Raw genomic sequence first — 16,944 nt, forward strand, 5'->3', positions numbered from 1 at the left:
TATGTATATATATATATATATATATATATATATATATATATATATGTATATATATATATGTATATATATATATATATATATATATATATATATATATTATATATATATATTATATATATATATATATATATATATATATATATATATATATATATATATATATATATATCAATACATAACCGTCACAGGCAAATTGTTTTGGTTCGTCAGTGGTATTATTGTAGTGAAAAATGTTCTAGCGTGTTCTGGTGAGTGGGATATGGCCATTCCAATCACTCCTGTAAAAACTGCAATATTTCAGGAAATTAGGGATGCCATAAGATCAATTCATGACACTCAAAAACCAAAAAGCTCGAGTATAAAGAGCTATGACATGTTTAGAATCGATTACGGGCTATTCATGCCCATGATACCTCTTGGGCGGGTTATTTTTCATCAATCAATCAATCATTACCGACCACTTATTGGCTATTCATGCCCGTGCCACCTCTTGGGTGGCTTAATCTTTATCAATTAATCAGTCTTAGAACCGAGAAATATATGTACGGGCAGCATGAAACATCCACTAGACAGTGTGACATTGTAATTGCCAGAATTAGGCTGAGATATCGATATCTATGATAGGTGGCTGCAGGTAATGAATAACCCAATTGTGAACATTCCAATTGTAAACTATGTGAACAAGAGCTGGGACATACTCTCCAACACTATAACTGATTGCTCTGTTATAAGTGATTTCAGACCAAATGGTGTGAGGTACTTTGAACTCTGTAATTACTTCATTCACATGAGTATTGGAAAATATTCTTGTGCTCTTCCCAGATTTTGCTAGTGGAGGCTAATAGATCAGCCTTGCATTTTATTTCCTCTCCTGATTCCATGTATGACTAACCATCCTGTGAGATGGGATATTAGATGAATTTATAGTTAGATTACACTGTAGAAAAAAAAACTTTCATATAGAATAGGGTAAAAAAAATAGTTGTGTATACCTAAGCTTGTTAATAAAAAAACTGGTCATCCATGAATAATGAATACAATATTAGTAAAATAAATTTCGTAATACTAGGGACAATAAAGAAAGAGAACAGTTTCAACAGGATTTAAGAAAGCCCATATATAATAACAATATCTTGTAATGCTATACAATATTCTCCGTTCTGTACACATTGAAACATTCACACTCTTAAAAGAGGATAATGTCATGCTTTACGTTTATGCATGCAGATACAATACTGTGTTGTGTGGCATCAACGCCTTTCTGCACCTCTTGAACATTTTTCTCAACAGTAAAAAAAAAACTCATTAAAACGAGTCACTCTACTCAATGGGAAGGAGAGAGAGGAGTTTCCAGTTGATCTTGGTACATACACTGGAGAGTTTACTTTAGACCTGGACAAAAGGACCTGATCACGACTAAAGTATACTTGCTGGTTGGTCAGTAAGCCATTATGATGGTCTTAATAACCCTTTAGAGGGTGAAAGGCCTTCACCCCATCACAACACCCATATACTTTTTTTACTCAAGAGAAAGTCTGTGACCCCCGAGGAAACGTTGAGTGAAGGCGTCCTGAGCTTCACAAGGCGGATGTTTCCATAGTTCACAGTCGTCTCTCTTAGTTTAATGTGTGCTACTTCTTACGATGACCATGACAGTGGGTATTAAGGCATAATTATGTCAGAGAAGGCCTTAGCACAGGCCTTCTGAACGCTTCATAAACTACAGTGTTCATCCAGTGTCGGTAGTTTTACAAATCATGGATGAAGCTATTGTAGACAAAAATTCACTAGTTAATTACAATAAAATTAATTCTGTACACAACATAATTAAAGATATAGTCCATGACTCTCCCTTTAGCTCAGGAGTCGGGTCACCAATCAGGACGAAAGAGCAGTAATAGAGACACACACAGAGCAGAGAGGACATCTGGGAGTGGCGGTGTAGGAGGTCCTTGAGACGTCTCCTGCCCGCTGGGTTGCTGAAGTTCCTGAGGCGCTGGGCACCGTTCCAGCTTATCCATGTCCACATACATGATGTCCTTGCCGTGGAGGTTGTAGGGTGAGACACAGAAGTTATGACGAGAGAAGAGAGGAGTATTCACTGCCAGCGGAGATTCCAGCACCCACCATAGCTGACACGAGCATGGCAAGTAGTTCCCTGTGGAATGTAGTGGTCAAAGTGACTTGGGAATGAACTGGCACTTGGGTTGGTGGCTAGCGCATTATGATTCACAGATAAAATCAGATATTTTTTAAAGGTGAACTCTTTTTAGAGTTTTTAAACTTTTTTTTTTAAGAGTGAGGGGGAAAAGCTGTAGATAAAAAACGGTAAAGGGAACAATAGGAGAAAAAAGATGGGAGAGAGCGCGTTCACCGTACCTGTGACGACAGAACGGACATTGGCGTGGATGCGTAGCGGCTTCTCTTGGCTGACCTGCAGGAAGTGGTTTCCCTGTACGATGACTGTATCCACGTTCGACTCCTCCCGTACCTCCAGCGATTCCAGTATGTCAACCTAGGAAAAGAATTCCACAATTCATTAATTGTAAGTGACTCTTTATCATCCTTAATTACTCTCAAATCTTTAAAACATAACTGTAACATGCTCGTGTCTGAAGCTAGACACAAATACAACAAAATTATTAACGATGGTAACAGTCCATTTCATGTTGGCCTCCGAATGCATGATAGAGCTGATGAGTTAGCCAAAGAATCTGCCTTTAAAGGAGTTTCAAGTTTAGTTCATTTATTATGCACCCCATACCCATCTTCTGGGCGGTAGTGGAAAGGGTTACAGAGGCACATAATGGGCTCAGGGACTGAACCCCACAATTCATTTAGCTAAGCAAGTTACAATCTTGATGAGCTAGTTACAAAATTCAATATAAGTCGTCACATCAACAATGGGTTCGAGATCGACCTCAAGTACAGGTTCTAAATTAAGCAACTGACATATGTGCAGAGCTAGTGTCACAATTTATGCGTTTGTCCTGCACACCGCCCCCCATCCAGTGGGCAGCGGTGGATAGGTTACAATCACTTAGTTACTACCTACAGTTAGCAAACTGGGGATATTTGGCTAAAATTTCTGGTACCAGATCATTTTGAATGAAATATTGACACATCGCTGGAACATTGGTTATAGAGTTGTCTCTAAATTCACGTATCTTTTCGCACTCCATCACATAGTGACAGAGGTGTGCGAATAATTTTGTTGACACAGTTTACATTTGGTCAGGTCTACATCAGCAGATAATGAGAATTCCCAGAGATACTTGTAACCGAGTCTAAGCCGAGCAGTAGTAACATCTAGAAGATTTTATTCGATGATCCATAGATGTGTGGCTCCTCTTGCATGATAGTATGATGATAGATGGAATTACTGGTGTCAATTTCACTTTGCCTCAGATCTACAAGATCTTGTTGAAGTTCTCGGTGTACTGCTGCTCTCAGATTGCTCATTGACAATCCAAGGTTACACTCAACGGCTCCTTTAAAGGCAGATTCTTTGGCTAACTTATCAGCTCTATCATGCATTCGGAGGCCAACATGAGATGGAGACCACATGAAATGGACTCTGTTACCATCCTTAATAATTTTGTTGTATTAGCTTCGGACACGAGCATGTTACAGTTATGTCTTATAAGTTGAGAGCATTTAATTTATTTATTTATGCATATACAAGAATGTACATAAGGAATGTGAGGATACAAATATGGTAATTACAGTCTTGTAAAGCCACTAGCACGCGCAGCGTTTCGGGCAGGTAAGGATGGTAAGGAGTCACTTACAATTAATGTATCAAGTTTGGAGACTTGTACACATTTCAGTGCAAGGATCAAGGCAAATAGTTCGGTCTGAAGGGTAGAGGCCCAATTGTTTATACGGACTCCCCACTCAAAGTACAAGCCATCGCCCATTGTCAGAACAACTGCACTTCCAGCTGCACCCGTGGGGCGGTGTAGGGAACCATCAGTGTATATGATTTGAGAGAGAGAATGCTCTGTGGACAGAGCATCAATATGGCTTAAGGCGTTGAGCTTTGCCTCAAGACGAAGCTTGGGCTGATCTCTAATTTGCTTCTTGGGTGGAAAGGGAGGGATTAAAACTGGAAAGGGTGTAACTTTAAAGGAGAAATCGAGTATAACCTTGGATTGTCAATGAGCAATCTGTGAGCAATAGTTCACCGAGAACTTCAACAAAATTTGGTAGATCTGAGGAAAAGTGAAATCGACACCAGTGTCGGAAAATCCGACACCATTTAATAATCATACAGATAATAGCTGTGTTGTATAAACAAGTTACCCATAGAAAACGTAACTTGTAGTGGAATTACCGTCTAAAGAAAACGGGATATCATCACCACATACCATTATAAATCACCACCTATTATGGTGGGAATTGTTCTTAAATACATTAGTCTTTGGACTTTACCATCATAAAAACATCTTATATAAATTAACTTAATTATCAATATTAAAGTAGAGTAAATGTGACCCTTCTATCACCTTTGGACATCTGGACAATGTAAGCCAGGCGTCAGAGGGAGGAAGGAGGGCAGCCATTGTTTATACGAGACCAGAGGCTCACACGGGAGCAAATTCGGCTCCTGTTAATTTTACTTGGACGTAGTGTTATGGATACCAAAGGTGTACCATCTGTCAACACGCTGTCAACAAATCAAGTTAAGTGTTCTTTCCGAAACCCATTATTTATCATTAGTGGCCATTAATGTCATTATATAGGGTGACCCGGTTAGATCACATGGAAGCCTCAAACTAAAGGTAATTAAGCCAGGTCTTCATGTTCCATGTACTGTTTTCTCTGATATACTTGTCATATATAGGTATCTGGCTTCACAGCTAGCGCACTTTTGACAGGTCAAGACGAGGATGCAAGATTTTGTGCACCAGTTACTGGGTGATATGGAAGCTACCTCAAAGAGGATAATTTGGTGTCTACACCCTAGTTATACCTGGTGGACTAACCTGCTGTACTATAAGATAAGGAACCTCATCAATGTATGTAGCTATTACTGTAGTTTGATTGGCTGCATATATATATAAACTATTAAACCCCCCCTAATGTGTAGAGGATCGTTTTGTGAGATTGAGATTATTGCAGAAATACAGTCCACTTAACATTATACAAATTGCTATCGAAGTATATAAATTAACGTAAATATAAATTCATATAAATTAAATAAATATAAATCTCACAGGTCGGTTCCCACATTATTTGGACCTTCGGAACCGGAATATTCGGTCCTATGAACCCACATTTGGTCATCTTAGTACCGGATGAACCAGTTAACCAGTGGATTCATTAAATATACTAGTGCAGTGTTATTTAAACAAAGCCAGCAGTCAAGACGGCAGCGTAGCCTCGAGGGAGCTCAGGAGCCTCCCTCAGCCCAGTTCAGCTTCGTCAGCGGTTTCATGCACACCCACAGATATTTGGTGGCGTGTTATTTCGTGAAATGACAGCGCTAATATAGAATCCAGCCAAATTAGTGACTGTGTTTTCGCGAGGTCACTAATAATATTTAATACTTCTAGATAATTGTGTATATTATTTCTCCAAAATAGAGAATCATTTAATATACTGCACTAGTGTTCACAGTATAATATTTACTAATTGCCAACCCACAACAGGGTAGGATATGACTAGTTGAACTATTATTGTTCATCCTAGTCCCATTATTACAATAGTCAGTTGTACTATATTGAACAACCTAACACCATTAATGAATGGTCCAGACCCTATTTTGGGTGTAATTTTTATCAACTCGAGTTGAGTTGTGTATATATAATAATTTACTTATGATCATTACACCTTTGAGTGATTAATTAGTGTCTATTCCATCCTAGGGTGATATAGAGGAGCTAACCTAAAGGTACTTCCAGTGACACTGGTTTATCACTCAAATCATTAGTGTGTATGATTGTATATATATATAATGTGTATTAATTTTAAGTGCTAACCTCTAGTAGAGGTAGGATTATTGCCTAGTGAGTTCAGAATTTACCCTAGGCTACCATTAGAGCTTGTTCAGTATTATGAGCAGCCCAAGTACAAGCCCCACAAGGCTTCACCAACTAGCCAGTATGGATAATGCAGGGAGAATGAAAAGAACCCTTGCAGGTCTTAAAGGCCACTTAACAAGACAGATCAAGAAATGTGAAGATTTGTCACAACAATCAACAGTTGATTATGCTGACCTGGAAAGCTATTATCAAGCAGCTGCAGGTAAATTTGAGCAAATCAAATGTCAAATAGCAACATATGTGGCTGAACTTGCCAACACCAATTTATCAGAAACAGAAATAGACGACATTATAGTTGATCTTGCGAATTATGAAGATCACACTCAGGCCACGTTACAGCCTTATGTCAAATTAATTGCCCAGAACAAGGCAACAGCAACAACAACAACAGTTGCATCTAATACGAGTCAAGCAGAAGCTCGACTCCCTCCAATTAATTTACCCACTTTCTCAGGAAAAGATGAGGAAGATTGGGACGAATTTTGGAACAAATTCGTTGACCTTGTAGACTCAAAACAATCTTTACCAAAGAGTAGTAAATTCTCTTATTTGCAAGGCCAATTATCAGGTGAGGCTAAAACAGTAGTATCCCATCTGAGATTAACTAATGACGGCTATGATCTGGCAGTAAAACTCCTCAAGGATAATTATGCTGATCCAGAAGTAAGAACATCACATTTAGTTCATGAGCTGTTGCATTTACCCCCACCGGAGGCTTCAGCTGATTCACTCCAAGTCTTCAAGCTGGAGGTAGAATCATTGATCAATGCCCTCAGCCTGACAGCAGATACAAACGGGGCTGAGTGGGTCTTGAAAATAATTGTCCAGGAGAAAATACCTAGGGACATATTGAGACAAATGAGTGCTCATTACAATAAAAGCATCTTATCCATGAATGAAATATCTGAAGGTTTAAAGTCAGTAGTTCATCAATTACGAACACATGACAAATTAAAACCACCAAGTAAACCCTCAGAAACCAATAATAGTAAACCACAGAGTACCAAAGGTACTCCAAATCAATCTAGACAATATAATTCAACACCAAAGTGGAACAGTGGCAGTGTGGGCGTATATGCAGTGGGACCCTCCAAGCCTATAGTTACTGTGTCACCCAAGAACGTCACACCAAAGGGTACTGGAAACTATGGAACATGTTTGTTCTGCAATGAGAAACATTCAATGTACCACTGCCCTAATTTTCCTGATAGTGACGCCCGTGTTGAGCGACTCAAAGATTTGCAACATTGCACGAGGTGCCTCAGGAAACATAACATCAAGGATTGTGATACCCAATTACACACCTGTAATAGGTGTAACAAAGGTCAACACCATGCAGCATTGTGCAGAGACACCAAAACAACGTCTCCAAACCCCAAGGTGGAAGATAGCATTCCCACCACAGTACAGTACTGCAAGGTGCAACAAACAAAGAGTGTCCAATCGGCAAAGTCTAAAGGTAATACGACTTTGCCTACTGCCCAAATTACCATCCTGAATAAGAGGGCCAAGGTCCATACCCGTGGGTTGTTTGACCAAGGATCCCAGAGAACATATATCACCAAAAAGTTGGCAGATGAACTACAATTAAGGCCTGTAGCCCAGATGTCATTCAACATCTCAGGGTTTGTAACAGATGCAGGACCTCAAGTCTACCAGGTGGTACAACCATCAGTACGTTTAGGCAGGTACATCTGTCGAGTACAAGCCATTGTGGTGGACAAAATACCAGTAGACCTACAAGTTCAAGGTCTGAAAGCAACAGCCAAATTCCTGAGAAATAGAGGAATAAAATTGGCAGATAATATTAAGTCTGATCACCTCACCGACTTCGGTCTCCTTGTAGGGACAGACTATTGTCATCGATTCATCGGTAGCCCTACTAAATATCAGGGTATAACCATGTTAAACTCTGCAGGAGGTAAATTACTCTCAGGCCCAGTATCAAGCCTGAGGAGACCTATGCCTGCAGATAAACAATACCAGTAGAAATCTAAATTTGTCAGCTGATTATATTTCTCCAGTAGCATTATACTAAGGAGATTACAGCTGACTATAGTTACAGAAGTTGATGTTAGTATCATCATTTGAAGCTGAAGATGAGTTCAAGAGGCCTCAGTGGCAAATCAGTGAACAGTAGCCTAAAACAGCTACAAGTCACTGCGACCAATGTCACTGAACCCACTGCAGTCTCAGAACCATACTTTACTTTAATGATGAGCTATTCAATCTTCTGAATCAATTAACTAAATTAAACCCTAATAAATCTGATGACTGATTTGATACATTTATTATTTAATCAAGATGTATTCCATGGGCCTCAGTGTTTATATATCAGTGACCAGTTACCTGAAGAAACTTCAAGTTATATCTAATGTCACTGATCTCACTGCAGTCCCTGAATCATACTTGACTGTAGTACTTGATCACATCCAGTCTTCTGGGTTAAATAATATGTAATTAGGCTTGAATATTAGCCTTTCAAGAGTTGACAGGGAAATGAAATTGCATTAGACTTCTAACCCCTGCAACTCTAGTACGGGACATCCGTCCTGTACGAACAGACACACAAATGTGTGATTACTAACTACTAACATCAAATTAATGTAATAATACGAAGGAGGAGTATCGGTGTTCGTCTGTTCTAAATAGGACTTCGACCCGTGAGCAGCCCCCTGGGGAATTATGTCGGAAAATCCGACACCATTTAATAATCATACAGATAATAGCTGTGTTGTATAAACAAGTTACCCATAGAAAACGTAACTTGTAGTGGAATTACCGTCTAAAGAAAACGGGATATCATCACCACATACCATTATAAATCACCACCTATTATGGTGGGAATTGTTCTTAAATACATTAGTCTTTGGACTTTACCATCATAAAAACATCTTATATAAATTAACTTAATTATCAATATTAAAGTAGAGTAAATGTGACCCTTCTATCACCTTTGGACATCTGGACAATGTAAGCCAGGCGTCAGAGGGAGGAAGGAGGGCAGCCATTGTTTATACGAGACCAGAGGCTCACACGGGAGCAAATTCGGCTCCTGTTAATTTTACTTGGACGTAGTGTTATGGATACCAAAGGTGTACCATCTGTCAACACGCTGTCAACAAATCAAGTTAAGTGTTCTTTCCGAAACCCATTATTTATCATTAGTGGCCATTAATGTCATTATATAGGGTGACCCGGTTAGATCACATGGAAGCCTCAAACTAAAGGTAATTAAGCCAGGTCTTCATGTTCCATGTACTGTTTTCTCTGATATACTTGTCATATATAGGTATCTGGCTTCACAGCTAGCGCACTTTTGACAGGTCAAGACGAGGATGCAAGATTTTGTGCACCAGTTACTGGGTGATATGGAAGCTACCTCAAAGAGGATAATTTGGTGTCTACACCCTAGTTATACCTGGTGGACTAACCTGCTGTACTATAAGATAAGGAACCTCATCAATGTATGTAGCTATTACTGTAGTTTGATTGGCTGCATATATATATAAACTATTAAACCCCCCCTAATGTGTAGAGGATCGTTTTGTGAGATTGAGATTATTGCAGAAATACAGTCCACTTAACATTATACAAATTGCTATCGAAGTATATAAATTAACGTAAATATAAATTCATATAAATTAAATAAATATAAATCTCACAGGTCGGTTCCCACAACCAGTAATTCCATCTATCATCATACTATCATGCAAGAGGAGCCACACATCTATGGTTCATTCAATAAAATCAGCAGACTTCTAGACGTTACTACTGCTCGGCTTAGACTCGGGTACAAGTATCTCTGGGAATTCTCATTATCTGCCGATGTAGACCTGACCAAATGTAAACTGTGTCAACAAAATTATTTACACACCCTCCGTCACTATGTGATAGAGTGCGAAAAAATACGTTAATTCCGAGACAATTATATAACAAATGTTCCAGAGATATGTAAATATTTCATTCAAAATTATCTGCTGCCAAAAGTCTTTGATAAATATCCCCAGTTTGCTAACTGTAGGTAGTAACTAAGTGATTTTAACCTATCCACCGCTGCCCACTGGATGGGGGGCGGTGTGCAGGACAAACATATCAATTCTCTTCCATTGGTTCATCCCTTGCTAATGATATTCCATCTTCCAGTACTGACATTAAGGACTATCTTACAGGGAACTATCCCCAGTCTCTGTACCTAAAGCCTATTAATTCCATTGACGTCAATGAGATAATCCTTTCCCTTAAAACCAAGTCTGGTGCCCTTGAGGAGATACCAACTTTAATCTACAAAAAAGCCTCCAGATCTTTAGCCCCTGCTATTGCTTTGCTCTTCAACAAGTCACTTGAACTCCAAACCTTTCCAGATATTCTAAAAAAAGCGAGAGTAACGCCTGTCCACAAATGTGGTGATCTCACAGATGTTAACAACTACAGACCTATATCAATCCTGCCAAACTTGTCAAAAATTTTTGAAAAACTAATCTATAAGCAGCTTTACTCATATCTAGCCAAACTCAATATACTTAGCCCTTGCCAATATGGCTTCAGGCCCAAAAAAAGCACTAACGATGCACTTATTAGTATGCTTAACTCGATTCATACAGCTCTTGATAAAAATGAGTTCCCTGTTGGGTTATTTGTGGACCTGCGTAAAGCTTTCGATACTGTCAACCACCAAAACCTTCTTCTTAAATTACATCATTATGGTGTCAGAGGACACTCCCTACAATACCTCAAATCCTACCTTACTGACAGGCTCCAATGTGTTTCTGTGAATAATACAATTTCGCCCACCCTACCCATCAACATTGGTGTTCCCCAGGGCAGCATACTTGGCCCTCTCCTCTTTCTCATCTACATTAATGACCTTCCAAATGCCTCCCAACACCTCAAACCAATCCTATTTGCTGACGACACAACCTTCATTTACTCCAGTCCTGATCCCCTTGCTCTAAATGCCACAGTAAATACTGAGCTAAATAAAGTCCATCTGTGGCTAACTGCCAACAAACTCACCCTTAACATTGACAAAACTTTCTATATTCTGTTTGGCAATAAATCCTCTAATCAAATAAATCTCAAAATAAACAATACCCAAATTTGTAACAAATTAGATGGCAAATTCCTTGGCATTCTCATTGACCACAAGCTGAATTTCCAGGGACACATTCTAAACATATCAAAAAAAGTTTCAAAAACTGTGGGCATTCTTTCTAAGATCAGATATTATGTACCACGCCCTGCCCTGGTGACTCTCTATTACTCCCTTATCTATCCATATCTCAACTATGGTATTTGTGCTTGGGGCTCTACTACCCAAAATCACTTACGTCCTCTAATTACTCAACACAAAGCTGCTATTAGGACAATATCCAACTCTGGCCCCAGACATCACTCGGTACCCCTACTCAAATCTCTGAATATGTTAGACATTAAGTCACTGCACATTCACTCATGTGTATTATACATATACAAAACGCTAAATTGTAATGCCAATCCTGATCTCAAAAGCTTCATAGAAGGTTGTAACAGAACCCATGAGCACCACACCAGAAATAAATACAGTTTTGATATTCCTAGAGTACGACTTAATCAAACCAGAAATGCTCTACAAATCAAGGGGCCCAGGATGTGGAATGACCTTCCCAACCATGTTAAAGACAGTACCTCTCTCAACCAGTTTAAGTTAAAAACGAAGCTATACCTAATAAATTCCATGTAACCTACCTTACCCTTCTATTGTCAACCCATGTATGTTTTTTGTTTTTTTTTTTGTTTTACAAATCAACGCTGTTTTAATGTAATTTTCTGTAATAATTTATAATTGTATTTGTGCTGTTTTTTCAACAATGTTCCCCCCCTCTTTTACCTCTATTTTTATTTGTACTCAACGCATTTTTTTCTTTTTACCCATTAGTTTTAAGCTTTAGTCAGTAGTGTTTTTTCCTGCCCGAAACGCTTTGCGTAATAGTGGCTTTAGGCATTGTATGTACTAGCTCTATCTATAAAGCCAACAAACTTTGTAAAATCTCTTTATGTATGTACCTTTGCCTAAATAAAAAATTATTATTATTATTATTATTATTGTGACACTAGCTCTCCACATATGTCAGTTGCTTAATTTAGAAACTGTACTTTTGGTTGATCTCGAACCCATTGTAGATGTGACGACTTATACTGAATTTTGTAACTAGCTCAACAAGATTGTAACTTGTTTAGCTAAATGAATTGTGGGGTTCAGTCCCTGAGCCCATTATGTGCCTCTGTAACCCTTTCCACTACCGCCCACAAGATGGGTATGGGGTGCATAATAAATGAACTAAAATAACTAGTTGTTCTTACCTTGTTATGGAGGATACACAGTTGTTCTTACCGTGTTATGGAGGATACACAGTTGTTCTTACCGTGTTATGGAGGATAACAAGTTGTTCTTACCGTGTTATGGAGGATACACAGTTGTTCTTACCGTGTTATGGAGGATAACAAGTTGTTCTTACCGTGTTATAGAGGATACACGGTTGTTCTTACCGTGTTATAGAGGATACACATTTGTTCTCACCGTGTTATAAAGGATACACAGTTGTTCTTACCGTGTTATAGATGATACACGGTTGTTCTCACCGTGTTATAGAGGATACACATTTGTTCTCACCGTGTTATAGAGGATACACAGTTGTTCTTACCGTGTTATAGAGGATACACAGCTGTTCTCACCTTGTTATTCAAGATGCGCAATTCACCAACGTTTTGGAGTCCATCAAACGCCAGGTCACGAAACGTTCCGAGGTCCGACTCTTGAATGGAGATCTGAGTGACGTTCCTCAAACCCCTGTTGGAAAATACACTCTTCACCCTGGCTCTTATTATTACTCTTCACCCTGGCTCTTATTATTACTCTTCACCCTGGCTCTTATTATTACTCTTCACCCTGGCTCTTATTACTACTCTTCACCCTGGCTCTTATTATTACTCTTCACCCTGGCTCTTATTATTACTCTTCACCCTGGCTCTTATTATTACTCTTCACCCTGGCTCTTATTATTACTCTTCACCCTGGCTCTTATTATTACTCTTCACCCTGGCTCTTATTATTACTCTTCACCCTGGCTCTTATTATTACTCTTCACCCTGGCTCTTATTATTACTCTTCACCCTGGCTCTTATTATTACTCTTCACCCTGGCTCTTATTATTACTCTTCACCCTGGCTCTTATTATTACTCTTCACCCTGGCTCTTATTATTACTCTTCACCCTGGCTCTTATTATTACTCTTCACCCTGGCTCTTATTATTACTCTTCACCCTGGCTCTTATTATTACTCTTCACCCTGGCTCTTATTACTACTCTTCACCCTGGCTCTTATTACTACTCTTCACCCTGGCTCTTATTACTACTCTTCACCCTGGCTCTTATTACTACTCTTCACCCTGGCTCTTATTACTACTCTTCACCCTGGCTCTTATTACTACTCTTCACCCTGGCTCTTATTATTACTCTTCACCCTGGCTCTTATTACTACTCTTCACCCTGGCTCTTATTATTACTCTTCACCCTGGCTCTTATTACTCTTCACCCTGGCTCTTATTACTCTTCACCCTGGCTCTTATTACTCTTCACCCTGGCTCTTATTACTCTTCACCCTGGCTCTTATTACTCTTCACCCTGGCTCTTATTACTCTTCACCCTGGCTCTTATTACTCTTCATCTGGCTCTCATTAATCTTTTCTTCCTTTGTTCTTTCATCTTTTTATGCCTGCATTAACAACCTTGTACTTCAATTATACAACAGATAACCGACTGATAAGATGAATCATTTTAAGCAGATTGTAAACGGCTTATTTCAAATGTAACTCAATATTGTAATTACTTTAAAATCCGTATGGAAAATATCATCAATGCAAATGGGGGAACCTTTGACTTCAATGAAAAGAAGGTAGCGAATCAATTGTATAGATCTCTGGTGTGAATCATTTGGATTACTGTATCCAAGCATGGAGACCTCATCTTTAGAAGAACATAGCCGCTCTGGAGAAAGTAGAACACCGAACAACAAGAATCGTTCCAGAGTCAACTCACGTACCAGGAACAGTTGAGGGCCACAGGGCTAACAACACTGCAAACCAGGCATGACAGGGCGGATCTCATTGAAACCTTTAAATTACAGAGCAATTTGGAGGATGTTGATCCCGGCAATTTCTTCAAAAGGTCAGATGTAACACAAACAAGGAGAAACGGGTTCAAGCTCAACAAGCCACAATGTAGGACTGAGAACAGGAGATGCTTTTTCTTCCACACGGATATAAACTTATGGAACCACCTACCCGCTGAAGCCGTAAATGCCAAAATTATATTAAAATTTAAAATGCAACTGGCAACGATCATCAGAGCAAATGGGGGGTGGGGGACCTTTGACAAGCCGCCGGTTTCCTGTCCTCGTCAAGACCGCTAGTGTTAATGGCCCTCAAGTAAATTCAGGCAAATATATCAAGGGTTAATGCACAGTTGGGTCTAGATAAGGTCAGGAAAGGAAGTGGTGTAAGCTACACTGATTTAGGGAGTGTTTATAATACAAGATAATATTTAATAGAGTCTCGAGTCACAGCTTCGAACATGCTCAAGTTCACCCATAAGTTATATATATGACTTACGTATGTTTTAATTTCAATATTACTAATGTGGTGTGAACACGATGGCTCTTCACACAGACGGCAACACCTGACCCTCCCACAGGCAGCAACACCTGACCCTCCCACAGACAGCAACACCTGACCCTCCCACAGGCAGCAACACCTGACCCTCCCACAGGCAGCAACACCTGACCCTCCCACAGGCAGCAACACCTGACCCTCCCACAGGCAGCAACACCAGACACTCCCACAGACAGCAACACCAGACACTCCCACAGGCAGCAACACCTGACCCTCCCACAGGCAGCAACACCTGACCCTCCCACAGGCAGCAACACCTGACCCTCCCACAGGCAGCAACACCTGACCCTCCCACAGGCAGCAACACCTGACCCTCCCACAGACAGCAACACCTGACCCTCCCACAGGCAGCAACACCTGACCCTCCCACAGGCAGCAACACCTGACCCTCCCACAGGCAGCAACACCTGACCCTCCCACAGGCAGCAACACCTGACCCTCCCACAGGCAGCAACACCAGACACTCCCACAGACAGCAACACCAGACACTCCCACAGACAGCAACACCAGACACTCCCACAGACAGCAACACCAGACACTCCCACAGACAGCAACACCTGACCCTTCCACAGACAGCAACACCTGACCCTCCCACAGACAGCAACACCTGACCCTCCCACAAGCTGCAACACCTGACCCTTCCACAGACAGCAACACCTGACCCTCCCACAGGCAGCAACACCTGACCCTCCCACAGGCAGCAACACCAGACACTCCCACAGGCAGCAACACCTGACCCTTCCACAGGCAGCAACACCAGACACTCCCACAGACAGCAACACCAGACACTCCCACAGGCAGCAACACCTGACCCTCCCACAGGCAGCAACACCTGACCCTCCCACAGGCAGCAACACCTGACCCTCCCACAGGCAGCAACACCTGACCCTCCCACAGACAGCAACACCTGACCCTCCCACAGGCAGCAACACCTGACCCTCCCACAGGCAGCAACACCAGACACTCCCACAAGCAGCAACACCTGACCCTTCCACAGGCAGCAACACCTGACCCTCCCACAGGCAGCAACACCTGACCCTCCCACAGGCAGCAACACCAGACACTCCCACAAGCAGCAACACCAGACACTCCCACAGACAGCAACACCTGACCCTTCCACAGACAGCAACACCTGACCCTCCCACAGACAGCAACACCTGACCCTCCCACAGGCAGCAACACCAGACACTCCCACAGGCAGCAACACCAGACACTCCCACAAGCAGCAACACCAGACACTCCCACAGACAGCAACACCAGACACTCCCACAGACAGCAACACCAGACACTCCCACAGACAGCAACACCAGACACTCCCACAGGCAGCAACACCTGACCCTCCCACAGACAGCAACACCTGACACTCCCACAGGCAGCAACACCTGACCCTCCCACAGGCAGCAACACCAGACACTCCCACAAGCAGCAACACCAGACACTCCCACAGACAGCAACACCAGACACTCCCACAGACAGCAACACCAGACACTCCCACAGACAGCAACACCAGACACTCCCACAGACAGCAACACCAGACACTCCCACAAGCAGCAACACCAGACACTCCCACAGACGGCAACACCTGACCCTTCCACAGACAGCAACACCTGACCCTCCCACAGACAGCAACACCTGACCCTTCCACAGACAGCAACACCTGACCCTCCCACAGGCAGCAACACCTGACCCTCCCACAGGCAGCAACACCAGACACTCCCACAGGCAGCAACACCAGACACTCCCACAGGCAGCAACACCTGACACTCCCACAGACAGCAACACCAGACACTCCCACAGACAGCAACACCAGACACTCCCACAAGCAGCAACACCTGACACTCCCACAGACAGCAACACCTGACACTCCCACAGACAGCAACACCTGACACTCCCACAGACGGCAACACCAGACACTCCCACAGACGGCAACACCTGACACTCCCACAGACAGCAACACCTGACACTCCCACAAGCAGCAACACCAGACACTCCCACAGACTGCAACACCAGACCCTCCCACAGACAGCAACACCAGACCCTCCCACAGACAGCAACACCAGACCCTCCCACAGACAGCAACACCAGACCCTCCCACAGACAGCAACACCAGACACTCCCACAGACAGCAACACCAGACACTCCCACAGACAGCAACACCAGACACTCCCACAGACAGCAACACCAGACA

General features: G+C 41.7%; 1 protein-coding gene across 1 annotated transcript in view; it reads right to left on the reverse strand.

Moving 5' to 3' along the window:
* Nucleotides 1-1,087: 1,087 nt before the first annotated feature.
* The window catches only part of LOC123765282 (leucine-rich repeat and immunoglobulin-like domain-containing nogo receptor-interacting protein 1), a 107,845-nt gene continuing 91,988 nt past the window's right edge, over nucleotides 1,088-16,944 (reverse strand). Inside the window, exons 6-8 of the mRNA XM_045753822.2 lie at nucleotides 12,762-12,876; nucleotides 2,380-2,515; nucleotides 1,088-2,158 (exon numbers count right to left, since the gene is read on the reverse strand). Coding sequence (XP_045609778.1) covers nucleotides 1,872-2,158; nucleotides 2,380-2,515; nucleotides 12,762-12,876 — 538 coding nt within the window. The 3' untranslated portion in view covers nucleotides 1,088-1,871. The remainder of the gene's footprint in view (nucleotides 2,159-2,379; nucleotides 2,516-12,761; nucleotides 12,877-16,944) is intronic.

Source organism: Procambarus clarkii, chromosome 33 (assembly GCF_040958095.1).
Source record: "Procambarus clarkii isolate CNS0578487 chromosome 33, FALCON_Pclarkii_2.0, whole genome shotgun sequence".
Taxonomy (NCBI): domain Eukaryota; kingdom Metazoa; phylum Arthropoda; class Malacostraca; order Decapoda; family Cambaridae; genus Procambarus; species Procambarus clarkii.